This window comes from Lepidochelys kempii, chromosome 5 (genome assembly GCF_965140265.1).
Source record: "Lepidochelys kempii isolate rLepKem1 chromosome 5, rLepKem1.hap2, whole genome shotgun sequence".
NCBI classification, from domain to species: Eukaryota; Metazoa; Chordata; order Testudines; family Cheloniidae; genus Lepidochelys; species Lepidochelys kempii.
The window spans coordinates 135,513,822-135,540,989 of record NC_133260.1 but is presented as its reverse complement, the minus strand read 5'-3'; the positions used below and the strand labels follow the sequence as shown (position 1 = coordinate 135,540,989).

The window sequence follows — 27,168 nt, the reverse complement described above, 5'->3', positions numbered from 1 at the left end:
CATCCACATCTCATGGCTGCTCGGCAGAAGATGGTACAGTACGGCTGCTAGCCATCTTCATCTCTTGCCTGCCTGGCATAAGATGGTACAATACGACTGCTAGCAATCCTCATCTCTTGCCTGCCTGGCAGAAGATGGTACAGTACGACTGCTAGCAGTCCGTATCGCCTGCCCGCTCACCATAAGACGGTTCAATAGGACTGCAGGACTAAAGAGAATGACCTGGTCAAGTCACTCCAAATTTAGTCCCTGCGCCCATGTCTGCCCAGGCGCTCCCAGCCGACGTGGCCAGGAGCACCTCGGACACGACGAGGACGACTACCAATCGTATTGCACCGTCTGCTGCCAGAAGGCAAGGGGTTGCTGCTACTGTGCAGCAAAGCCGTACCGCGTCTGCCAGCACCCAGGAGACATAGGGTGACGGTTACCTGAGCTGGCTCCATGCTTGCCATGGTATGGCGTCTGCACAGGTAACTCAGGAAAAAAGGCGCGAAATGATTGTCTGCCCTTGCTTTCACGGAGGGAGGGAGGGAACGGGGGCCTGACGACACGTACCCAGAACCACCCGCGACAATGTTTTAGCCCCATCAGAGTGCTCCATTGTGACTGCTCTGGACAGCACTCTCAGATGCCCGATTGTTTGCCATTGCTCTGACGCTGGGAGGGGCGCTTACAGGGTTGGCTTCAGGGAGCTAAAATCAACAAAGGGGGTGGCTTTACATCAAGGAGTATTTCAGGCAGGACTTCACGGAGGGTTCCAATAAGAAATGGTGCACCTAAGTTATTGTCCTTATTGGAACAAGAAGGTTAGCCTGGCCTCTGATTGATACATGGCTAGATTTACCTCGCTGCACCTTCTCTGTAAGTGACTGCAGTGTGATCTAGAAGAATGAGTCCCCTAGACAGGGGAGGGGGGGAAGCAAATGAGTACAAAACAAATCTGGTCTATTTCTTATTTTGATCCACTCCATCTATCTTTTACATCTTTGGCTGGCAGCAGACGGTGCAGAAGGACTGCATGCCATCCACATCTCATGGCTGCTCGGCAGAAGATGGTACAGTACGACTGCTAGCAGTCCGTATCGCCTGCCCGCTCACCATAAGACAGTTCAATAGGACTGACTGCAGGACTAAAGAGAATGACCTGCTCAAGTCACTCCAAATTTAGTCCCTGCGCCCATGTCTGCCCAGGCGCTCCTGATCGACCTCACAGAGGCGACCAGGAGCACCTCAGACATGACGATGACGGCTACCAGTCGTACTGTACCGTCTGCTGCCACAAGGCAAGGGGTTGCTGCTACTCTGTAGCAATGCCGTACCACGTCTGCCAGCACCCAGGAGACATAGCGTGACGGTTACCTGAGCGGGCTCCATGCTTGCCGTGGTATGGCGTCTGCACAGGTAACTCAGGAAAAAAGGCGCGAAATGATTGTCTGCCCTTGCTTTCACGGGGGGGAGGGAGGGAATGGGGGCCTGACGATATGTACCCAGAACCACCCGCGACAATGTTTTAGCCCCATCAGGCATTGGGATCTCAACCCAGAATTCCAATGGGCAGCGGAGACTGCGGGAACTGTGGGATAGCTACCCACAGTGCAACGCTCCGGAAGTCGACGCTTGCCTCGGTACTGTGGAAGCGCTCCGCCGAGTTAATGCACTTAATGCACTTAGAGCATTTTCTGTGGGGACACACACACTCGAATATATAAAACCGATTTCTAAAAAACCGACTTCTATAAATTCAACCTAATTTCGTAGTGTAGACATACCCTTTGATATAATAGATTCTAGAATATAAATATAAAATAAAGCAATGTAACTGCTACAGGACGGAAGAGTAAAGTATTTTCAATCAGACCACGCCAGCTTTATCCAGTGCTTTCTGAAGTATGTTAGCAAAAGAGCGAGGGGAGGCTCTTGGCACGCTGGATTGCATGCTTTCTCAGCTAGAACTGTGCTGTCTGATGCCCTTGGAGAAGAGATTTCCCAGGAATAATGCAGTCATTGCCCAGAAGTGATCTTACCATTCAGCCATAAAAGTGCAATACAGTAACATGTTAACGGGACTGATGACGTTTTAGCAAAATAAATTGTTTGACAGAACAGCCCTGCTAGGTTGTATAATGATTTGATAAGTTTATAGTTTGGTTTTACATACTGGAGCCTTTATTTTTATGGGCAGCTTGGCAAGAAAAGCACCCACGTGGCTGGGTTGTCAAACGCTGATAGTATGTGCATTAACTTCAGAGTGCTGGGGCATCAGTGAGACAGCAGGATTTCTCTATACATACAGCTCCTGCCCTGCGGACCAGCAATAGGCCGCTGTGTTCTTTAAGGAATATTTCATTTTCTTGCTACCCATTTGGCTTGTCTCTCACTCTGGATCTGTCTGTCTGTCTGTCTAGCAGGAGAGACAAAGGCTGTGACATGAACAGGGCTCTCTATTAAATTGCTAGCCCTTTAAGCAGAATGCTCCCTGCTGGAGTGCATACGGAATACGAGGGTGTGAAGGGAATCCACCCTGGGCCAAGAGCCTGGTTCTCCCCTTCCTTGCATCTTGTGTGTTATTTACTCTTCAAAATGAGAGCGGTAGCCTTTCACCCTCCTGTGCACGGGTGTGAATGTCTGCACACGGTGCCAGGCAATGGAGAATCAGGGTCAAGGTTTACGCACTGTAGCGAGGCGAGACTCCCCAGCACTGCACCTCCTGGGAATTAGCTCTTCCAGCCTCCAGAACGCCCTCTGTAGGCCAGTGTCCCACTTGCTTCTGGCTCCCGTATCCCTCCTGGACCCCGGTGCCCCTGTACCTTGGGGTGCTGCCCCCTGGCAGTGCCCCCACAGTCTGGGTCTCCCCTTCCCAGGGAACCCCCAACCCTCTATCCCCACCTAACCTTAGTCTATGGCTACTGCCAGTCACCATCTAGCCCCTGCTCACTGGGGCAGACTGCAGTGTAGGAGCCATTCATCATTGGCAAAGGGCAGGGTTTGGACCTGCTGCGTTTGCCTAACCCCTGGGCTGCAGCCTCTGCAATCCCAGTACCTGGTTTAGCCTTGCACAGGGCCTGCAGCCTGGGGAGTTGCCAGGCAGGAGCTCCCCAGCTTCTCTCGTCTTTCCCCAGCCCTGCTCTGTTGCCTGCACCCTCAGCTCCCAAGCAGCTGGGTCCTTCTTTCTCTGAAGCTAGAGGGAGAGTCTGCCTGAGCTCCTAGCTTGCAGCCCTTTTATAGGGCCAGCTGCGGCCTGATTGGGGTGTGGCCCCAGCTGTGTCTGCCTCCCCAATCAGCCTCCTGTATTGGCTCCCCAGGGCAGCCCTTTCCCAGGGCTGTTTTAACCCCTTCAGGGCCGGAGCGGGTGACCACCCTGCTACACGCACCTTTTAAGTCCCATGTGAACCCTGAAATTACAGCCTAAGTGGAATTTATGAAGTGCCAAAGCCTTGTGCTGCCCCTGCACAGAGGTGTGGTACAAACACATAGCATGAGCCAGAGCAGCACTCCTTAGATCAGGGATCTCAAACTCAAATCACCACAAGGGCCACATGAGGACTAGTACATTAGCCTGAGGGCTGCACCACTGAAACCTTTTCATACAATGATGCAAAAGTATAGTCAAAAATGGAAAAAATGAAGAGTAATATACTATGCTATTAAAAGTCAATTTATTAGCTTTTTAAAAACTGTAATGCGAAAAGTCAGTGCTAATTTTGACAGTCATTTCATTTTTGGCCACTTAGCTGGCAGCATTTTGCATCAACCAGAGCATCAATATTAGATTTGATGTCCTGAGACAAACCAATCTCAGTGTTGCTTTCAAATGTTCATCAGTGAGCCTTGACCTTAACACAGATTTGTTAATCTTCATGGAAGAGAAAAACTGTTCACATATCTATGTACTTCCAAACATTGCCATTATCCTTACGGAAGCAGAGAATAACGTGGGAAATCTTTCTTGTGAAAGAAACCTGTAGAATTCTGGAATTCCAACATCTGTATACTTCTGCTTCAAAATGGTATCACACTGAAGCTCCACTAAGTCCATCTGCATTTCCTCTGCAACATTGTCAATTTCCACAGCAAATGGTGTGGAAAAAAGTTGAAAATGTGGTTCAAGTGCCTTGAAATCTTTAAACCACACATCAAACTGTTTGTGTAAGCTAGAAATGATATCTGCATATTCTTTCAAGGATTTGGGTTCAACTTTTCCTAAGGAATTCAGAGGCGAGAAATGGACCAAATTGCCAGCAGTCAGCTGTTTCCCCCAAAAAGTAAGCTTGACTTTGAATGACTTAACACTGTCATACATCTGTGTTATCACCTGTTTTCTACTCTGAAGCTTCAAGTTCAACGCATTCAGGTGATCAGTTACATCTGTTAGAAAAGCAAGGTTGCAGATAAAAGTGGAATCAGCAAGCTGTGGAACCTCCTTGTTTTTCATTTTCAGGAAGGAATCAATCTCCTCTCTAAGTGCAAAAAAAAAGCTTCAAAACATTTCCACAACTCAGCCATCTAACTTGAGTGTGATACAGAAATTCCCCATATTCGCTGTCCGTACTTGCTAGACAAGAAGTGACCTGTCTGTGATTCAGCCATCGTGCATGTATACAAATAACGGTTTTAACAACTACATCCATAACTTCCTTCATTTGTAGACTTTTACTACACAGGGCTTTTTGGTGCAAAATGCAATGTGTGCTGGTGAAGCTAATCCCTGGTCTATTGAGGCTGTTCCGTTTGGTCTTCAATCATCCAATCACGCCAACATTTTCAGAGCACGCTGATGGCCACCGTCCGTAGCCCAAGATACGAGTTTGTTCCATGGCAGCACAGCTTTTTCAATGCACTCTTCCAGTCCTTGAAATATGTCACGTCCCGCTGTGATACCCTTCAGTGGCATTAAGTCTAGCAATTCTTCAGTTATATTCAAATTGCAGTCCACACCCCTAATGAACACTGCACACTGTGGTATCTGCTACATCTGTACTCTCATCAAGAGCAACTGAAAATGCTTCGAAGTCTTTTGCCATTTGAATCGTTTTTGCACATTATCTGCTAAATCCGTTATCCTGCTGGCAACTGTATTGGCAGACAAGCTTATGCCTTCAAAAACTTTCTTCCTATCAGGACATAAAATTTTGCTGGCCTTCACAAGACATTCTTTTATGAATAGGCCTTCTATAAAAGGTCACGATGATTTAGCTATCATTTCGCTTATCACAAAACTTGCTCTTACTGAATCTTCGCTAGACTTGTTAATCTCCGAAAAGAAATTTCTTTGCTTGGCAAATGCTGCTTTAAGTTGCCGAACTTTTTCCTCTCAGATTTTCCGGTGAATGCATCACGTGTCATAGTGCCGACGCGCGTTATATTCCTTGGGAACAGCAATCATTTACTGATATATAAGGCATTAAGTTTTATCTTTTACCTCTGTGAAAAAATATACATTCTCCAATTTGTCTTAGAAAACTCTCTTTTCTTCCATGAGTGGTTTTTTTTTCCGATGAAGTCATTTCCGAGTGGTTTTAATAATATACACTCAGCAATGAACCTCACTCAAAGGACAAAACACGCACTTAGTTTTAGAATTACTTCTGTTAAAGCCCCCCCTCCACCCCTTCCCTGCCTCTTCCCACCCCTTCCCTGCCCCTATTCCAACCCCTTCCCCAAATCCTTGCCCCTGCCCTGCCCCTTCTCCCCCTCCTCCCGAGTACGTGGCTTCCCACTCCTCCCCCTCCCTCCTAGAAAGCGCTAAGTGCCGCCAAACAGCTGTTTGGTGGTGGGAAGTGCCTGGAGGTAGGCAAAGGAGTGGGGAGTGGCGCTGTGGGGAGCAGGGGATGAGGGGAGGGTAGTGGCCACAGGAAGTAACTCGGAGGGGGGGCCAGGGAGCTTGGCGGGCCGCAGCAAAGAACTCTGTGGGCTGCATGTTTGAGACCCCTGCTTTGGATGGATATTTAGTTCGTCACTTAAGGTTTCAATAATAACATTAAATCAATGAAGTCCTGTATGCCATGTAACTGGAACAAAATTCAAGAAGCGTTCCATAGGTGTGCAGTTATTCAGCATGTAGCACAAAGTAAATGTCAGCTGATCAGTATGGCTAATATCCGGTGTGGAATCAATGCTGAAGGAAAAATAATTAGCCAATTTTACCTCATCCACAATGTCCTGCTTTACATTGTCAGCCATGAGTTTGATGAACTCTTCACAGATTTTTGATGATAGATATGATGTTGTGCCATGACCAGCATTCCCATACTTGTTCTGGAGGGCCAGGTAAGGGTCATATTCTGCTACCAACTCTAAGCAGCCAATGAAGTTGCCATTATTAAGACTGCCAAAGCTTTCATTAGCCCGTCTCAGTGCCAGAGCTCGTGTTCTCAGAAATGTTATTGCTGATAAGACTCGCTTCAATGCTTCTGTCCAGTAATTTCTTTAATATGTCTATCTCTTGTATGTTTACCAAGGGTTTGAGTCTTCAATAAACGTATTATATAAGCTGTGAGAGCTTGTCAGTGCTCAGAAGAACTTTCAGGGTCACCATGTCTGCCAATGTGATCCCATGAATCAAATCCTCTCTTGGCTAGTGCAGATGTGCTGTTCGGAGAAAACAATTTGCACACAAAACAGAAGACACAGTCAGTCGATGGTGAGTATGAGAGCCAGAGCCTTTCAGTAGTTTCACCATTCGAGGACACGTAATTGAAGGCTGTATCATAGAGTTTCCTAAAACAAAAAACATTTTAATATTAAGGTATAATCTCCAACATTTGTGATGAATACAGCTGACCCTCAGCTTGACTACTGGTTCCTGATTCCAGCTCTGACCCTTGACTCTGACTCCTGGCAGCTGACTCCTGCTCTAACCACTAGGCCTGACCATCCACACCCCAGCCATGACACAGGCTTTTGTGAATCCCACTCTTAGGCACTAACATTTCCCAAGCATTGTGTAGGGAGCCTGGGCAACTAATTCAGGGCTCTGGATTCCACTGGCTGGCAGGGAACCTAAATGTTACATCCTGCAACACTGAGCCTAAGCCCTGGTCTACACTAGGACTTTAGGTCGAATTTAGCAGCGTTAAATCGATGTAAACCTGCACCCGTCCACACGATGAAGCCCTTTATTTCGACTTAAAGGGCTCTTAAAATCGATTTCCGTACTCCACCCCTGACAAGTAGATTAGCGCTTAAATCGGCCTTGCCAGGTCGAATTTGGGGTACTGTGGACATAATTCGACGGTATTGGCTCCATTGTGACCGCTCTGGACAGCACTCTCAACTCAGATGCACTGGCCAGGTAGACAGGAAAAGAACCGCGAACTTTTGAATCTCATTTCCTGTTTGGCCAGCGTGGCAAGCTGCAGGTGACCATGCAGAGCTCATCAGCACAGGTGACCATGATGGAGTCCCAGAATCGCGAAAGAGCTCCAGCATGGACCGAACGGGAGGTACGGGATCTGATCACTGTTTGGGGAGAGGAATCCGTGCTATCAGAACTCCGTTCCAGTTTTCGAAATGCCAAAACCTTTGTGAAAATCTCCCAGGGCATGAAGGACAGAGGCCATAACAGGGACCCGAAGCAGTGCCGCGTGAAACTGAAGGAGCTGAGGCAAGCCTACCAGAAAACCAGAGAGGCGAACAGCCGCTCTGGTCAGAGCCCCAAACATGCCGCTTCTATGATGAGCTGCATGCCATTTTAGGCGGTTCAGCCACCACTACCCCAGCCGTGTTGTTTGACTCCTTCAATGGAGATGGAGGCAATACGGAAGCAGGTTTTGGGGACAAAGATGATGATGATGATGATGATGAGGTTGTAGATAGCTCACAGCAAGGAAGCAGAGAAACCGGTTTTCCCGACAGCCAGGAACTGTTTCTCACTCTGGACCTGGAGCCAGTACCCCCCGAACCCACCCAAGGCTGCCTCCTGGACCCAGCAGGCGGAGAAGGGACCTCCGGTGAGTGCACCTTTTAAAATACTATACATGGTTTAAAAGCAAGCATGTGAAAGGATTACTTTGCCCTGGCATTCGCGGTTCTCCTGGATGTACTCCCAAAGCCTTTGCAAAAGGTTTCTGGGGAGGGCAGCCTTATTTCGTCCTTCATGGTAGGACACTTTACCACTCCAGGCCAGTAACACGTACTCGGGAATCATTGTACAACAAAGCATTGCAGTGTATGTTTGCTGGCTTTCAAACAACATCCGTTCTTTATCTCTCTGTGTTATCCTCAGGAGAGTGAGATATAATTCATGGTCACCTGGTTGAAATAGAGTGCTTTTCTTCAGGGGACACTCAGAGGAGCTCATTCCCGCTGGGCTGTTTGCCTGTGGCTAAACAGAAATGTTCCCCGCTGTTAGCCACAGGGAGGGGGGAAGGTTGAGGGGGTAGCCACGCGGTGGGGGGAGGCAAAACGAGACCTTGTAACGAAAGCACATGTGCTATGTATGTAATGTTAACAGCAAGGTTTACCCTGAAAGAGTGTAGCGACTGTTTTATAAAATGTGTCTTTTTAAATACCGCTGTCCCCTTTTTTTTCTCCACCAGCTGCATGTGTTTCAATGATCACAGGATCTTCTCCTTCCCAGAGGCTAGTGAAGCTTAGAAAGAAAAAAAAACGCACTCGCAATGAAATGTTCTCCGAGCTCATGCTGTCCTCCCACACTGACAGAGCACAGATGAATGCGTGGAGGCAAATAATGTCAGAGTGCAGGAAAGCACAAAATGACCGGGAGGAGAGGTGGCGGGCTGAAGAGAGTAAGTGGCGGGCTGAAGAGAGTAAGTGGCGGGCTGAAGACAGGGCTGAAGCTCAAATGTGGTGGCAGCGTGATGAGAGGAGGCAGGATTCAATGCTGAGGCTGCTGGAGGACCAAACCAGTATGCTCCAGTGTATGGTTGAGCTGCAGCAAAGGCAGCTGGAGCACAGACTGCCACTACAGCCCCTGTGTAACCAACTGCCCTCCTCCCCAAGTTCCATAGCCTCCACACCCAGACGCCCAAGAATGCGGTGGGGGGGCCTCCGGCCAACCAGCCACTCCACCACAGAGGATTGCCCAAAAAACAGAAGGCTGGCATTCAATAAATTTTAAAGTTGTAAACTTTTAAAGTGCTGTGTGGCATTTTCCTTCCCTCCTCCACCACCCCTCCTGGGCTACCTTGGTAGTCATCCCCCTATTTGTGTGATGAATGAATAACGAATGCATGAATGTGAAGCAACAATGACTTTATTGCCTCTGCAAGCGGTGATCGAAGGGAGTAGGGGAGGGTGGTTAGCTTACAGGGAAGTAGAGTGAACCAAGGGGCGGGGGGTTTCATCAAGGAAAAACAAAGAGAACTTTCACACCGTAGCCTGGCCACTCATGAAACTGGTTTTCAAAGCTTCTCTGATGCGTACCACGCCCTCCTGTGCTCTTCTAACCGCCCTGGTGTCTGGCTGCGCATAACCAGCAGCCAGGCGATTTGCCTCAATCTCCCACCCTGCCATAAACGTCTCCCTCTTACTCTCACAGATATTGTGGAGCACACAGCAAGCAGTAATAATAGAGGGAATATTGGTTTCGCTGAGGTCTAAGCGAGTCAGTAAACGGCGCCAGCGCGCCTTTAAACATCCAAATGCACATTCTACCACCATTCTGTACTTGCTCAGCCTGTAGTTGAACAGCTCCTGACTACTGTCCAGGCTGCCTGTGTACGGCTTCATGAGCCATGGCATTAACGGGTAGGCTGGGTCCCCAAGGATACATATAGGCATTTCAACATCCCCCACAGTTATTTTCTGATCTGGGAATAAAGTCCCTTCCTGCAGCTTTTGAAACAGACCAGAGTTCCTGAAGATGCAAGCGTCATGTACCTTTCCCGGCCATCCCACGTTGATGTTGGTGAAACGTCCCTTGTGATCCAACAGAGCTTGCAGCACTATTGAAAAGTACCCCTTGCGGTTTATGTACTCGGTGGCTTGGTGCTCTGGTGCCAAAATAGGGATATGGGTTCCGTCTATGGCCCCACCACAGTTAGGGAATCCCATTGCAGCAAAGCCATCCACTATGACCTGCACATTTCCCAGGGTCACTACCCTTGATATCAGCAGATCTTTGATTGCGTGGGCTACTTGCATCACAGCAGCCCCAACAGTAGATTTGCCCACTCCAAATTGATTCCCAACTGACCGGTAGCTGTCTGGCGTTGCAGGCTTCCACAGGGCTATCGCCACTCGCTTCTCAACTGTGAGGGCTGCTCTCATCTTGGTATTCATGCGCCTCAGGGCAGGGGAAAGAAAGTCACAAATTCCATGAAAGTGCCCTTACGCATGCGAAAGTTTCGCAGCCACTGGGAATCGTCCCAGACCTGCAACACTATGCGGTCCCACCAGTCTGTGCTTGTTTCCCGAGCCCAGAATCGGCGTTCCACAGCATGAACCTGCCCCATTAGCACCATGATGCATGCATTGTCAGGGCCCATGCTTTCAGAGAAATCTGTGTCCATGTCCTGATCACTCACGTGACTGCGCTGACGTCGCCTCCTCGCCCGGTATCGCTCTGCCAGGTTCTGGTGCTGCATATATTGCTGGATAATGCGTGTGGTGTTTAATGTGCTCCTAATTGCCAAAGTGAGCTGAGCGGCCTCCATGCTTGCCGTGGTATGGCGTCCACACAGAAAAATGGCGCGGAACGATTGTCTGCCGTTGCTCTGACGGAGGGAGGGGCGACTGACGACATGGCTTAGAGGGTTGGCTTCAGGGAGCTAAAATCAACAAAGGGGGTGGCTTTACATCAATGAGTATTTCAGGCAGGACTTCACGGAGGGTTCCAATAAGAAATGGTGCACCTAAGTTATTGTTCTTATTGGAACAAGGAGGTTAGTCTAGCCTCTGATTGATACATGGCTAGATTTACTTCACTGCACCTTCTCTGTGAGTGACTGCGGTGTGAGCTAGAGGAATGAGTCCCCTAGACGGGGGAGGGGTGAAAGCAAATGAGTACAAAACAAATCTTGTCTATTTCTTGTTTTGATCCACTCCATCTATCTTTTACATCTTTGGCTGGCAGCAGACGGTGCAGAAAGACTGCATACTATCCACATCTCATGGCTGCTCGGCAGAAGATGGTGCAATACAACTGCTATCCATCCTCATCTCTTGCCTGCCTGGCAGAAGATGGTACAGTATGACTGCTAGCAATCCGTATCGCCTGCCTGCTCACCATAAGACGATTCAATAGGACTGACTGCAGGACTAAAGAGAATGACCTGGTCAAGTCACTCCAAATTTAGTCCCCGTGCCCATGTCTGCCCAGGCGCTCCTGGCCGACGTGGCCAGGAGCACCTCGGACATTACGATGACGGCTACCAGTCGTATTGCACCGTCTGCTGCCAGAAGGCAATGGGTTGCTGCTACTGTGTAGCAATGCAGTAGCACGTCTGCCAGCACCCAGGAGACATAGGGTGACAGTTACCTGAGCGGGCTCCATGCTTGCCGTGGTATGGCGTCTGCACAGGTAACTCAGGAAAAAAGGCGCGAAACGATTGTGTGCCCTTGCTTTCACGGAGGCAGGGAGGGAACAGGGGCCTGACGATATGTACCCAGAACCACCCGCGACAATGTTTTAGCCCCATCAGGCATTGGGATCTCAACCCAGAATTCCAATGGGCAGTGGAGACTGCGGGAACTGTGGGATAGCTACCCACAGAGCAACACTCCGGAAGTCGATGGTTGCCTCGGTACTGTGGAAGCGCTCCGCCGAGCTAATGCACTTAGAGCATTTTCTGTGGGGACACACACACTCGAATATATAAAATTGATTTCTAAAAAAACGACTTCTATAAATTCGACCTAACTCTGTAGTGTAGACATACCCTAAGTCCCTTTGGCAGATCTAATCCTTAGTGCAATTTTCAAAATCGCAGTAAGTGCCTAACTCCCCTGGATTTCAAAAGTCCAGTAGGCGCAGTCTATGATTTATTCTGTCAGTGAGGGATACCTGGCTTTTTGATCAGGTTTATCAGCTGGTCAAATACAGTAATGAACCCACCAGGAGGTACCTCTCCTTGGATCAGGATCACAGCATTTCACAGGGCCAAAGGGAAGTGAATGGCTTATACAAATTCTGCAAAACCACAATGATACTGATGAAAGCTGTTGTTTATCAGTGACATCTGGTGGCCAGTACAGCTAATACCAGTAAATACTGCAGACAATAGACTGCTCTTCCAGAAACTTGTTCTACACTTGGATGGGATGAAGAGAAAGAGCAATGGTCCTGTTTTATAATTACCTGAAAAGAAAAACCCTGTCCAGTGATCCTTGGAGCTGCTGTCTAACATGGTCATCGTTCAAAACCAGGCACTTCACATTCTGGGGTAGGGCTGAAGGCAGCACAGTTTTGAAGACATCTTGGTCTTTGGGGCTTACTGTCTGTTCTCTATTGTCTATCTCTATGTTCCAGCAAACACAGCGAGGTCAGAACAAAATATGCCATTTGCTCCAATTGGTGTCAGGTCATTTTTCCCTCAAATCCCCACTTTGCTTTGTCTATGGTCTGGTCTACACTACAGTTAGGTCAACGTAAGCTGCCTTACATCGAGCTAACTCTGTAGTAAGAACAAGGAGTACTTGTGGCACCTTAGAGACTAAAAAGAAAAGGAGTACTTGTGGCACCTTAGAGACTAACCACTTTATTTGAGCATAAGCTTTCGTGAGCTACAGCTCACTTCATCGGATGCATACCGTGGAAACTGCAGCAGACTTCATATATACACAGAGAATATGAAACAATACCTATTCCCACCCCACTGTCCTGCTGGTAATAGCTTATCTAAAGTGATAACACGGCTGTTACTCTGAAACCTTAGAGACTAACAAATTTATTTGATCAAAAGCTTTCGTGGGCTAAAGCCCACTTCATCAGATGCATGTAGTGGAAAATACAGTAGGAAGATATATATATATATATATATATACACACATAGAGAATGTGAGTAAAATGGGGGTTGCCATACCAGCTCTAACAAGACAAATCGATTAAGGTGGGTTATCATCAGCAGGAGAAAATTGTAATGGATTTTTTACCTTCAGTCCTTTTGGTATTATGTTTTACATTTGGAAAGGAAGATGATGTCTGTCTGTATCTGTACGAGTTTTTTCATGAAGTTGATAGATTTCCATTCCATATGGCTAAATGCAACAGTGTCTATGGTGCCACAAGTACTCCTCGTTCTTTCTGCTGATACAGACTAACACGGCTACCACTCTGAAACCTGTCACCATACAAGGCACTGCATTTAGCCCTATGAAGTGGAAATCCATCAACTTCCATCAGTGGTAGCCACAGCAGTCTGTATCAGCAAAGACAATGAGGAGTCCTTATGGCACCTTAGAGATTAACAAATTTATTTGGGCATAAGCTTTTGTGGCTTAAAACCCACTTCATCAGATGCATGGAGTCGAAAATGCAGAGGCAGGTATAAATACACAGCACATGAAAAGATGGGAGTTGCCTTACTATGTGGGGGAGTGGGGGGTCAGTGCTAAGGAGCCAATTCAATTAAGGTGGAAGTGTGCTTTTTTCAACAGTTTACAAGGAGGGAAATTCATTTTTGTAGTGCTAATGAGGCCAATGTAATCATGGTAGCCCATTTCAAACAGTTGACAAGAAGCTGTGAGTATTAGCAGGGAGAAATTAGTTTTTGTAGTGACCCATCCACTCCCAGTCTCTATTCAAGCCTAAGTTAATTGTATCCAGTTTGCAAATTAATTCCAGTTCTGCAGTTTCTCCTTGGAGTCTGTTTTTTGAAGTTTTTTTGTTGAAGAGTTGCCACTTAAGTCTGTTATTGAGTATCCAGGGAGATTGAAATGTTCTACTTGTTTTTGAATGTTATAATTCTTGATATCAGATTTGTGTCCATTTATTCTTTTCCATAGAGACTGTCTGGTTTGGCCAATGTACATGGCAGAGGGGCGTTGCTGGCACATGATGGCATAGATCACATCGGTAGATGTGTGTGGCTGATGTGGTTAGGTCCTATGATGGTGTCCCTTGAATAGATATGCAGACAGCGTTGGCAGCGGGGTCTGTTGCAGGGGTTGACTTCAAGGAGAAGCTGCAGAAGTGGAATTAATTTGCGAACTGGACACCATCAAGTTAGGCCTGAATAAAGACTGGGAGTGGCTGGGTCACTACAAAAAGTAATTTTCCCTCTGTTGATATGCACCCCTTCTTGTCAACTGTTGGGAAAGGAGGACGTTCACCTTGATTGAATTGGCCTCGTTAGCCTTGACCCCCCCCCCCCCCCCGTAAGGCAACCCCCATCTTTTCATGTACTGTCCTATTTATACCCGCCTCCTGCATTTTCCACTCCAGGCATCTGATGAAGGGGGTTTTAGCCCTGGAAAGCTTATGCCCCAATAGATCTGTCAGCCTCCAAGGGCTTGGCCGCACTTGCCACTTGGAGCCCTCTGGCCCAGCCCCGGGCGCCCTAAGGGCGGAGGAGTCCCCGCGGCCCCCCCGCTAACCCCCCGCCACCAGAGGCGCAAGGCTTGCGGCGCCCCGGGCTCTCCTCCGCGGCGGCCTCCGCGGGCGGGTTCACCTCCGGGCGCTCTCCCTCGGCCGGCCTGGCCAGGCCCCGGGCCTGCTCGCTGCGGCGGGGCGCGGGGCGCGGGGCGCGGGAGGGGCCCGCCCCGGCGGAGCAAAATGGAGCTGGCGGCGAAGCCCCGCCCCTCGCTTGCCACGCCCCCTCCCCTGGCGGCTCACGGCGCGCTCCGCCGGTCACGTGAGGGAGTCCGTTGGTCACCTTTTCCTCGTTTAACAGTTGCGGGTGGCGGGTTTTTGGTGGGGGAGGGGTTGAATTTCCCGTCGCCGGCCGTGATTGGCTGACTCCCTCACTCTGCGCATGCGCAATGAGGAGACCTCCGGCCGGGCGCACATTTCACGGCGCGGACTGCGTCTGTCTCTTGCGCATGCGCGCTGCTCGCAGAGCGCGGGGGAGCGCGCTCCACCGCTCTGCCCCCGGCCTTTGTTTTGCGCATGCGTGCTGAGCAGTGAGTGAGTCGCTCCTGGCCCACCCACGGAAGTGGGTATGCGCGTGGCCGGAAGTGGCGCTTGTTGTTCTGTCTGGTGGGAGCTGAGGGGAGCGTGGGCGGTCCAAGATGTCGATAGAAATCGAGTCCTCGGAGTGAGCGCGGGGAGGGGCGTGAGCCCGGGGGCATTGGGTTGGGGGGTGGCCCGGCCCCGTTCCCGGGGGTTCCTGAGGTGGGGGGTGGCCACGGCCCCGTTCGTTCCTGGGGTGGCCCCGGCCCCGTTCCCGTGGGTTCCCGGGTTGGGGGGTGGCCCGGCCCCGTTCCCGGGGGTTCCTGAGGTGGGGGGTGGCCCCGGCCCCGTTCCCGGGGGTTCCTGAGGTGGGGGGTGGCCCCGGCCCCGTTCGTTCCTGGGGTGGCCTCGGCCCCGTTCCCGTGGGTTCCCGGGTTGGGGGGTGGCCCGGCCCCGTTCCCGGGGATTCCTGAGGTGGGGGGTGGCCCCGGCCCCGTTCGTTCCTGGGGTGGCCCCGGCCCCGTTCCCGGGGGTTCCTGAGGTGGGGGGTGGCCCCGGCCCCGTTCGTTCCTGGGGTGGCCCCGGCCCCGTTCCCGTGGGTTCCCGGGTTGGGGGGTGGCCCCGGCCCCGTTCCCGGGGGTTCCTGAGGTGGGGGGTGGCCACGGCCCCGTTCGTTCCTGGGTTGGGGGGGAGGGGTGGCCCCGGCCCCGTTCCCGGGGGTTCCTGGGTTGGGGGGTGGCCCCGGCCCCGTTCCCGGGGGTTCCTGGGTTGGGGGGGAGGGGTGTCCCCGGCCCCGTTCCCGGGGGGTCCCGGGTTGGGGGGTGTCCCGGCCCCGTTCCCGGGGGTTCCTGGGTTGGGGGGGAGGGGTGTCCCCGGCCCCGTTCCCGGGGGTTCCTGGGTTGGGGGGGAGGGGTGTCCCCGGCCCCGTTCCCGGGGGGTCCCGGGTTGGGGGGTGTCCCGGCCCCGTTCCCGGGGGTTCCTGGGTTGGGGGGGAGGGGTGTCCCCGGCCCCGTTCCCGGGGGTTCCTGGGTTGGGGGGGGAGGGGTGTCCCCGGCCCCGTTCCCGGGGGGTCCCGGGTTGGGGGGTGTCCCGGCCCCGTTCGTTCCTGGGGTGGCCCCGGCCCCGTTCCCGGGGGGTCCCGGGTTGGGGGGTGTCCCGGCCCCGTTCGTTCCTGGGTTGGGGGGAGGGGTGGCCCCGGCCCCGTTCCCGGGTTGGGTGGGGTGACCTCAGCCCCTTTCCCGGGTAGGGGGTGTGGTTCTGGTCCCGTTCCTGGAAGGTATCGGGTTGGGGGTGACCCTGGGGCTGCTCCTTGAGGGAGGTTTGATCCTGACCCTTGAGTGTCTCTGTGCCTCCGTCCCCCTCGCAGCGTGATCCGGCTCATTATGCAGTACCTGAAGGAGAACAGCCTTCACCGTGCACTGGCCACCCTCCAGGAGGAGACCACTGTGTCCCTCAACACTGTGGACAGCATTGAGAGCTTCGTGGCTGATATCAACAGTGGGCACTGGGACACAGTGTTGCAGGCCATACAGTCTCTCAAGCTGCCGGACAAGACCCTGATCGACCTATATGAACAGGTGGACGTGTCAGCAATACAGTACCAGCCACGCACCCCACTGTGCATTTATGAACACCAATCTGCTGCCATTAACCACAAGATCAAAGCTATCAGAATGTCACAAGGGAAAATCATGAGTTGGTTTTGGGTTTCCTGGGTCAGAATGCGTGCTCTGCACCATTGGATGAGTGCCACTAAGGGAAAAACTAGCGTTGTGGGGAAGAAACAAATTGCACATCTAACTGTCAAGATCTTTCTTCCCCCTGTGATGCACTGCTCAAATCTTAAAAACTTCGGTTTGTAGAATTACTTTATAGATAGGAAATTCAGCTTTGGATGCATGTCAAATACATACCTTCAGCATCAATAGTGAACAAATGATCCTTGAAGGTTGAGGTGGAAAATATTTCTTGCATCTATGTATAAAATCATATCTCCATTTTTAACCACAAATTTCTTCAAAGCAAGGATAAATAGTGTGTGAAGAGTTTATTCTTTAGATCATATTCACACTTTGCATTTGTAAATACTGTCCCATTGTTTAACTGTTAACGTAAGAGTTGTATTTTATCTTGTGGATGCTAACATGCATCCGATGAAGTGAGCTGTAGCTCACGAAAGCTTATGCTCAAATAAATTGGTTAGTCTCTAAGGTGCCACAAGTCCTCCTTTTCTTTTTGTGGATACAGACTAACACGGCTGCTACTCTGAAACCTGTCATGTTTCTATGTTACTCTAGGTTGTTCTTGAATTAATAGAACTCCGTGAGCTGGGTGCTGCTAGATCCCTCCTGAGGCAAACTGACCCTATGATCATGTTAAAACAGACTCAGCCAGAGAGATACATTCACCTTGAGAATCTCCTGGCCAGGTCCTACTTTGACCCTCGTGAGGTAAGTTGTATTTGTGGAATTTTTAAAAAAAAGTTGTAGTTATATGACTTGGAGAATTTGTAATTAGCGTAACTCTTTTTTGCACGGCACACTTATTAATGAAAAGCTTACTCTGTTTAGTATTTTTTTTCCCTTCTTGGTTTTTCTGTGTAAGTCATCCCCATCTCTCAAATTCTGTGTTTGTACTTTCAGTATGTCGTTTTTATTTTGTTACGATACTGCAGTTTTTAATGTTTTTTGTGATTTTTATTAAGCACTTCATGAATACATCCTTTTTAAGATTCACAAGTGGTTAAAACACTGGACTGAGACTCAGACAATCATGGTCCAGTTTTCATTTCTGCCACAGACTTCAGGTGTGATCTTGGGCAAGTCACCTAAGTCGTCTGTGTCTCATTTTCCCATCTTTAAAATGTTGGAAACAATAATTGTCCACTCCTGTAGATCTGAAAATGCTTTGTACATTAAAAAAAATTATAAAATTGCCAGGTATTGTCTTTTATATATTTGATTTAGACTGGGTTTGTTTAAATCTAAATTTAATCCCTTTATTCAGGTGTGTTTTGCATCTAGAATTTTTTTTAGCCACACAAAATGCTTTTGTCTTCTTTTTGATTCGCTTCACTCCTTGGTCCCTCAAACACTTGTAGTTGTATCTTATTTTTAATCAAAGTGACAGAGATCTGTGACAAAATTCTTGCAGGAAATGATAATTTCACATGTATCTTCTTCCTAGGCATACCCAGATGGCAGCAGCAAAGAGAAACGGAGAGCTGCTATTGCACAAGCTTTAGCTGGAGAAGTCAGTGTAGTACCTCCATCGCGTCTTATGGCATTGTTGGGGCAGGTAATTTTTGAAGAAAATATATTTACTAACTATACCAATTTGTTTCTAGACTTTTAATGTATGAGACTGAAATTTGGGTGGCCTGGTACTAAGCTTTGCCATAGTAGAACCACATTAATCTCACACTTTATAAATAGCACATGCAAATAAGTCTCTTCCTTCCTGGCATCAAGGATTTAATAGCTATAGTAAGAGGTCATGTTCCTAAAATTGCTGTTTGTGGTTTATGGGTTTTTTTTGTTGTTGTTAGTTTTGTTTTTTTATAGAATAGGTTATGGGTATTAATAGATGATAATAAATAAAGCTAAAATAAACTATTTAAATAAGTTATATTTCATGAGATTTTGTCCCTGCTTTTTAAATTGATTACTCCTTTCAAAACTCAGTCACTTGCAATGGACTTCCTGGTGAGTGTGAACTAATAAAGTACTACTTTAACTTTTTTCATTGCTTAAACTTTATTTAAAGTAAATTAAAGAAAGTAAAGTAAAGAAAGAGATCTTGGAGTCATTGTAAATAGGTCTCTGAAAATACCCACTCAATGTGCAGCAGCAGTCAATAAAGCTAACAGAATGTTAGGCATCATTAGGAAAGGGATAGATAATAAGACAGAAAATATCACAATGGCTCTATATAAATCCATAGTACACCCACATCTTGAATACTGTGTGCAGATCTGGTCACCCCATCTCAAAAAGGTATATTGGAAATGGAAAAGGTACAGAGAAGGGCAAAAAAGTGATGAGGGGTATGGAACAGTTTCTGTAAGAAGAGAGATTAATAAAACTGGGACTTTTCAGCTTGGAAAAGAGACAATTAAGGGGATATGATAGAAGCCTATAAAATCTTAACTGTTGTGGAGAACGCGAATAAGGAAATGTTGTTTACTTCTTCACATAACACAAGAACTAGGGGTCACCCAATGAAATTAATAGGCAGCAGGTTTAAAACAAACAAAAGGAAGTACAGTAACTCTTCACTCAACGTCGTCCTGGTTAACGTTTTTTCATTGTTACGTTGCTGATCAGTTAGAGAATGTGCTCATTTAAAGTTGTGCCAGTGCTCCCTTATACTGTTTGGCAGCTGCCCGCTTTGTTCAGTGCGTGAAGAAAGAGCAGCCTTTTGGAGCTAGCTGGTGGGCGCTTGGAACCAGGGTGGATCGGCAGTCCCCCCCATCAGCTCCCCTAAGTTCCCTGTGTGGTAGCTGCCCAGCAAGTTGTCCCTGGGTACTTCAGATATCCTTCCTCCCACTGCTGTGTGCTGCTCCCAGGAGCCTCCTGCTTGCTGTGCAGGGGGTAGGAGGGAAGAGGGGTGCTGATGTCAGTGTCCCCCTACCCCTGCTCCTGTACCCCATCTCCATAGAGCGGGACAGGACAGGGGTCAGGACAGAGGGAGGTTGCTGGCAGCAGCTGCTGTCTCAACTTGCTGATCTACTTAAAAAGGCAGTGTACTCAGTGGAGTCAGCGCACTTAAAGGGGCAATGCACGTCTCTTTCTCTCACACACGGTGTGTGTGTCTGTCTCACTCTCTCACACACCCTGGCACTTTGGAAAGTGGAGGCAGTGGTGCGCTTCAGTGGCATAGCAGGGTTTCATCATCATGTTCAGTTTCCACAAAGAATGTTTACAGCCACTGCCATGCTGTTTCCTCCCTCCATTCCTGCTGCCTTGTAGAGCATGAGGCTACATTAGCAACAATGTGTTAACCCTTGAGGGCTCAGCCGAGTGCTAGTTCATCATTTAGCAGTAAGGCCTTCCCTGGGAAATATCCCACCCTCTGACTTCACCACCTCAACCAAACTTCACAAGCATCATTGCTTTAAATTGTTTGTTTAAAACTTATAGTTAGTGTGTGTGTGTAGTCTTTTGTCTGGAGAGAAAAATTTCCCTGGAGTTAATTCTTAAAGAGGAAATTGGATTCGCTTAACTTCATTTTGCTTAAAGTAGCATTTTTCAGGAACATAACTACAACGTTAAGTGAGGAGTTCTAGTACTACTTCACACAATACTCAGTCAACCTGTGAAACTCCTTGCCAGAGGATGTTGTGAAACCCAAAACTATGACAGGGTTCAAAAAAGAACTAGATAAGTTCATGGAGGATTGGTCCACCAATGGCTACAAGCCAGGGTGGTCATGGATGCAACACCCTGCTCTGAGTATCCCTAGCCTTTGTTTGCCAGAAGCTGGGAGTGGATTACAGGGGATGGATCACCCTCAATGATTGCCTGTTCTGTTCATTCCCTCTGAAGCACCTGGCATTCGCCACTATTGGAAGACAGGATACTGGGGACCATTAATCAGACCCATGTGGGTATTTTTATGTTCTCATGTATATTGATTTGAAATAAGTATTATGTCCTGTGTTGGGAAAATTATTATTCTACTGTAGTGGCTGTGTATGTCAAAATAAAGTAAATTTTATTTTTCTATCTGTTCATAAAAGGACTATCAAAGCTCCTTTACTTTTATATGTAAATAGATCTCTGCCAGCTCTTTCAGAACTAACTACTAACTGTGTACAACTTCATATTTATCTCATCCTTTGTAATTAAATTACTGAAAGGAAAACAATTAGGGAGGGCCTGCAGCTCTTCTCTCTTGCTAGGAACACTTGGAAATAACAAAGATATGCTCAAACCTTTGCATTGGTTTCCAGAGTTCTGGCAACAGCATTGCTTTGAGTAACTGATCTGAAAAATCTTAGAGTGGCCACTCAGTTCAAAAGTTAGAAGTGCAAAGTTTATTGAAGGTTTCTAGGAAATGCTTGCTATACTAAGGAATTTGGTGTAACGCAGCCCCTCCTGAGAGGATTACACTGACTGAGCTTACTTCATGAAAAGGATCTCTAAATATAATCATTTTGGCTTCTCATAAGGCACTGAAATGGCAACAGCACCAGGGACTGCTTCCTCCAGGGATGACAATTGATTTGTTCAGAGGTAAAGCAGCCGTGAAAGATGTAGAAGAAGAAAAGTTCCCCACGCAGCTGAGCAGACATATTAAGGTAGAATTCTACTAACTTTTTTCTGTATAATGCTTGGTAGTACTTGCTATAGTTACCTTAAGCCAAGACTTTCATTTTAACTCCCGATCTTCATGTGCTCATAGCTTTTTGAAAATTTAGCCTTTTTACTTAAATTTTTCCATGCCTCGTCTTGGCCCAGAAGTACATCTTTGGAAGGTTTGAATGAAAACTCCGGTTAAGGGTGGAGGAATGCTAATTACATTTCAGGTGGTTTTGAGTTGTGAATTTTAAATGCTGTTGTGTTCTGGTTGATTAAGGATCTCATTATCTACAGGAAAAAACGGATTCTTAAAAATTTGGTTTTGTGCATGCATGTTAGTAACTTCCATTAGTCATGGGAACTTTGATTCTAAGTGTGGCACTAAGTTGTTGTTATAACTAATATTTTTTGTATTTTGTGCTTTCAGCCACAACAACAAAAAGCTTTTCATATAGTTTTCAATATAGAAACAGATTCTGCTCTGAAATTTCTGTGCTCCTGCAAAGCTTGACTTACAGCAGACAGCTGTTCTGTTGTGGAGTTTCCAGGGTTTATAGGTGAACTCCATAAGCCTAGTAGTTCCAGTTCATGCTCAGTAGCTCTGCCAGTTTTCTCTGCAAGCTGCCTGTTCTGATAATAAATAGAAAATATGGTTTACAGGGGTTTCTGTGTCAATGACCTGGACATGAGCAGTCAGGTCTAGTGGTTGGAGCAGGAATCGATACCCAGAAATTGCAACCGAGGGTCAGAGCCAAGGGTCAGAAGTCAGGAATCTTGAGCTGAGGATCAGAGCCAGGTTACCTGGAGTGAGGCAGGAGCAGGATTAGGAATAAGCAGGTGCAGGAGCTATTGCAGCCCTGGGCAAATGCTTGGAGCAGCTGGTGAACTGCTGCCGTGCTTAAGAGCCATTCTGCTGGCTTTGGCTACACCACCTGGTTGGTAGGAAATCAGGCAGCCTAGTATAGGCAAGCTGCACTCGTTAGGTTACCTGGAAACTGGCTCTGCTGCTTGCTTGTGTTGGTCTATTTCCACCAGCACTAAATTCACTTCTTTGTAATTGCTAGGGTGAATCAAAATTTTCATCAAACTTTTTTGACAAAAACTGCATTTCCAATCATGATTATTGTTGTGGAAAAAAATAATTTTGGTTCAAATTTTGCATTAAGACAAATTTTGAAATGAAAAATGTTGTTACACTTCAGTGGAGGAGGAAAAACTTTCTTGATTTTGTACTTCCCTACCCCCTGTTTTCTAGTATGGGGGTTGGAGGGGAAGTGAAAAGTGGCTTTTTCTCTCTGAATTTTTTTCATGTAGCAAATAGCATTTCAAACAAAACAATTTTTATTTCTTTTGATTTTTTTCAGCTGTATTAATTATGTTTGCTAAATAGACATTGTAAAGGTGTCAATTGACATCACGATCGCAAAAATTAATGAAAACTAACCTGACTACTTTTGAAAGCAGAGACTGGCTGGCATGGAAGTAAAGCAGCTGCACAAATAATTCTTGATCAAAAAGGAGTTGGTTTGTTTGGTTTGTTTTTTTATTTAAAAGTAGGTAGCCCAGTACAGCTGGCAGCTGTTCTCCACCACTAAGTTAAAATAAATTAACCTTAAACCCTGGAATATATCATGTACTGGCACCAAAGAGTTAACTTGATTTAAAATGAAACTGATCTCATATTAAAATTCTATTTTTATTTCATTTGAAAACAGTTTGGCCAGAAGTCACATGTGGAATGTGCTAGGTTTTCTCCAGATGGTCAATATTTGGTAACAGGCTCTGTGGATGGATTCATTGAAGTGTGGAATTTCACTACTGGAAAGATCAGGAAGGTAAAGTAGTTCTGGATTCATTTGACTGGGAAGTGGATTGATTGGTGGTTAGAGAGTGCATTTTTCAACTCTGAAACCAGGTTTCAAATCCAGCTGAATCTAACTAAAATGAGTTTGGAGGGGAAGGCTAGTCCCGGGTGCTGGCCTGGGAGGTACCAGATACAGGTTCAGTTCTGTGCTCTGCCATAGACACCCTGTGTGACCTTGGACAAGTCACTTAATCTCTCTGTGCCTTAGTTCCCCATCTGCAAAATGAGAATAAAAGCACTGCCATAATTCACAGAGGTATTTGAGGATGAGAATATTAAATTGTGAAGTGCTCAGATACTGTGGTAAAGGGGGCCATATAACGTACCTTTAATAGACATATAGAAATAATTACACCTCTACCCCGATATAACGCAGGTTTGCATACAACGCGGTAAAGCTCCGACACGCTGCTCTGAGCAGCGTGTTAAGGGTGGCGTGCTGTGCCGGGGCTGAGGAGTTGGATAAAGGGTAGAGGGTCTCGAGGGCTGTCAGGGGCTCTTCCCCCCCCCCCCCAGTCTGGGAGGCAGGAGCTGTGGGGAGGTGGGGGCACTTTTGGGGACCCTGCAGTCCCAGAGTGGCCTGGGGGATTAGTGGGGGGCCGGGAGAAGCCTGCTCTGTTTCCTTCGCCCCGGCCCCAGTCTTGTCGCTCAGGGGAGAGGGCTTGGGGGAAGGGATTCCCCCCTCACTCACTGGCAGCAGCGGAAGCGGAGCAGCCCGGCCCCAGCCCATTCCACTCTGCCAGCTCCCAGCTGCGGCGCTCCACTTCCTGCTGCAGGTCAGTGCGGGACCTTTCCCCAACTCCACCCCCAAGAGACACACCTGGGGCCAGGGCAAGGAAAGTAGAGCGCACTGGGGGACATCCTTTCCCCAACCTCCCTGTGCTTACCAGCGGCAGGAAGCAGAGCGCCGTGACTGGGATGTGGTGGAGTGGAGCGGGCTGGGGCTGCATTCCTCCGTTTCCTGCTGCTGCTGGTGAGAGTCTGTCAGGGGGCGAGGGGTGATTAGGGACGGGGGTCTCTGGAGGGGGCCGTCAAGGGGTGGGGGGGAAGGCAAAGCAAGTTTGATATAACGCAGTGAGATTTTTTTTGTCTCCCAAGGACCGCGTCATATCGGGGTAGAGGTGTATTGCAACACCATTACATGGTTTCTTGTAGTTAGCGGACTCATCTGGAGAAATACTTGGGGTTGAGCTGGTAAGGAGACTAACCAGTTGCCAGAATGATCAGTCCTGTAGGCTGGTGCCATTGATTGAACAGAGCTGAGCATGTAAGGTGGGAAACTGAGGCATGAGTCCACCCAATTCTTGCTTTTATTTATGAATTTTAAAAAAGAATTATTGTCGCTTAGTTTCTGGTCATATACATATGACATAATAAAACAGATAAGATGGAACAGATAGGGGTCCAAGTTATCAAGTTCTGGGGTGCCAGGAAGCTTTTCTTCCCTTCTGAGTTTCTGGACTTGGGCCCTTGTTCATTTGGCTTTTGGTACCTTCCCATAATACATATACATTAGCTTTCATCCAATCAACATTAAGATAATGCTTATATAACCTATACAATACACATGCGCAGGCTTCAATTTATCTAATGTTTGCTGTCCCCTTTTTTTTCGTGTCTTCATGTCACCTTACCCCTGTTTTTCCCAAAATAGGGACTTTTCAGCATTACGTTTTGTATATTGTACCGATTAACTTTCTCTTATGTACGTCCTCCAATGTGATACATTCCATAAACAGAACATCACCTTTGTCTTGTCAGCTGTAAGCCTCATTTAAGCAAATCTACATAAGAGAGAAATTGGAAGACAACACTCTTGTCAAGTAAAGACTAGGTGAAAGCCTTAGTATAAGTATTACCCTGGCCTATCCAAACTCATTCACCTTTCATAGTGTAATGTTAATAATTTATTATTAATACAGTATAGCCCTTTTTTGCCATTTAGCTATTTTTCATCTTTGGATATCATAGTTTACAACATGTATCATCCTAAATTATTCATTAACATAACCTTTATTTTTGTTATTTGAGTAGGATAGCTATGGAGAACAACATGCCCTACTATCAGAATATTCTTATCTTTTTCAAACTTGGATTACCAGGGGACTTTGAGCAAAAAGTTTAGCACCACACTTGTAAATCATTAAAAAGTCTTGTCAGTAATTTTGCCTGTTTCATTTTGAGGTGCTTTATTCAGTGTAGGGTCTAAGTTTGTGTTTGGTCCTCAATATTCCTCCCTCCGACATTCTTGGAAATACAGTATTTTCAAGGGTGTCACTTATTTTACATGATGGGCTAGAGTGCACATTGCAATGCATGGGTTTTTTTGTCTTTTTTTGCCAATCTTTAATATATGCTGTATTTTATAACAAATTATAAGCAATGAGATACCTATTAACACTTGCATCTGAAGAAGTGGGTTTTTGACCCACGAAAGCTTATGTCCAGATAAATCTGTTTAGTCTTTAAGGTGCCACCAGACTCCACATTGTTTTTGTGGCTACAGACTAACACGGCTACCCCCTGATACTTATTAACACTTCTGTACATAACAATATTTTAAAACTAAATGCTACAGCTGGGTGGTACCCACATGTTAGTTTGATCCCATCATCTGATTGGTTTTAATGTTTGTTTTATGTGATTATTTGCTGTATTTAATTTTTTTGTATATGAACTAAATGCTTTGTATTTTGCGGTGATGAAGAATTTAGATATATATTTAATTTAGCAATGGGTACTGTAAAGCTAGGAAGCAGCCTCAGGACCAAAGCTTGGTTGACTTGTTATTACTACTGGTTCAACAAATTTGGGTATAGGTATTATTTTGACTGATTCAATCATAGTTTTGAATTTAGAAGTAAAACATCTGTTGGACTGATTCATTGGGGATTCTTTCCCTCCATAACTGTATTTTAGCTATTATGTGACAACACAGTATTCTCCATTTCCCACATATGTGGCACAGGTTTGTTGTTCAAATTGCAGGTGCCAGATGGAATGTGGCTGGTTCAATGTTCATGAACATAATATGCCACTTACTGTTGTGAGTTGAATTCTTCCATGAATCGATGGCAATTAGCTATTGCTGTTTAGTTTTAGTTCTCTTTTATCCTCCATTGCTGTGACTGACAGATGTTCTTGCTGTTTCATTTAGGATCTGAAATACCAAGCACAAGATAACTTTATGATGATGGATGATGCAGTTCTATGCATGTGTTTCAGTAGAGACACAGAAATGTTAGCAACTGGAGCACAAGATGGGAAGATCAAGGTATGAATTTTAGGACATAGAAACTGTTAGGAAGTACAGAAAGATTAGGCTAAATCAAATGTACACATTGTACCCTTTAAATTTGAGGAGTGTGAGGTGGAAGAGAGTCTGATGCTCAGTTCCTATTGTTAATTTCCCCATGCACTGGAAACGGATTTCTTGCTATAATTTCATACTCTCCAGTCTTAAAGGTGGCCTACGAAGACACTTTTTAATACACTTTTTTGGATTATAGTATTGTGCCTGTCTTGAGAAAGGAATTGATTTTAGACTCGGGATTGTGGGTTTCATGCCCTTTGATCTTGTTACACAAGGCTGCTAAATATATAATTATACAAGCTAATGGTCTGTAAAGATCCACTTGTCTTGCTAGTTTGGGAAATTTTTCAAATGATATCCTCTAGAAAAGGAGATGAGTATGCATGTTCAATAACTACTGTCCTTTAGACTTGCATAAGGCATTTAGTATGTGCAGTGCATTCTATATGGTAGCCTCAGATATGAACAAGTGCAATGTCTCTATTTGTGTATCTAACACTCTGGTTTTGAGATGCTCCCACTGTGACCCTCTAGAACAGTGTTTCTCAATCTGACACCTCTGGGGAGTTGCCATCTGGAGGGGTGCAAGCTCACTCCTGGAAGACTTATCGTGTTTCAGGGCAGCTGCACCTCTGTTCGCTCTCTAAGGGCACCCACTATCAGGGTTCTGGCTCCCCAG

The 27,168-nt window shown here is 47.0% G+C and overlaps 1 protein-coding gene across 2 annotated transcripts in view; it reads left to right on the top strand.

The window, feature by feature from the left end:
* Positions 1 to 15,047: 15,047 nt before the first annotated feature.
* SMU1 (SMU1 DNA replication regulator and spliceosomal factor) overlaps positions 15,048 to 27,168 on the top strand; it is a 29,465-nt gene continuing 17,344 nt past the window's right edge. For both annotated transcript variants that reach the window (XM_073346028.1, XM_073346027.1), the window contains exons 1-7: positions 15,048 to 15,155; positions 16,377 to 16,587; positions 17,308 to 17,460; positions 18,197 to 18,307; positions 21,183 to 21,311; positions 23,028 to 23,147; positions 26,334 to 26,450. In XM_073346028.1, coding sequence (XP_073202129.1) covers positions 15,130 to 15,155; positions 16,377 to 16,587; positions 17,308 to 17,460; positions 18,197 to 18,307; positions 21,183 to 21,311; positions 23,028 to 23,147; positions 26,334 to 26,450 — 867 coding nt within the window. In that variant the 5' untranslated portion in view covers positions 15,048 to 15,129. The remainder of the gene's footprint in view (positions 15,156 to 16,376; positions 16,588 to 17,307; positions 17,461 to 18,196; positions 18,308 to 21,182; positions 21,312 to 23,027; positions 23,148 to 26,333; positions 26,451 to 27,168) is intronic.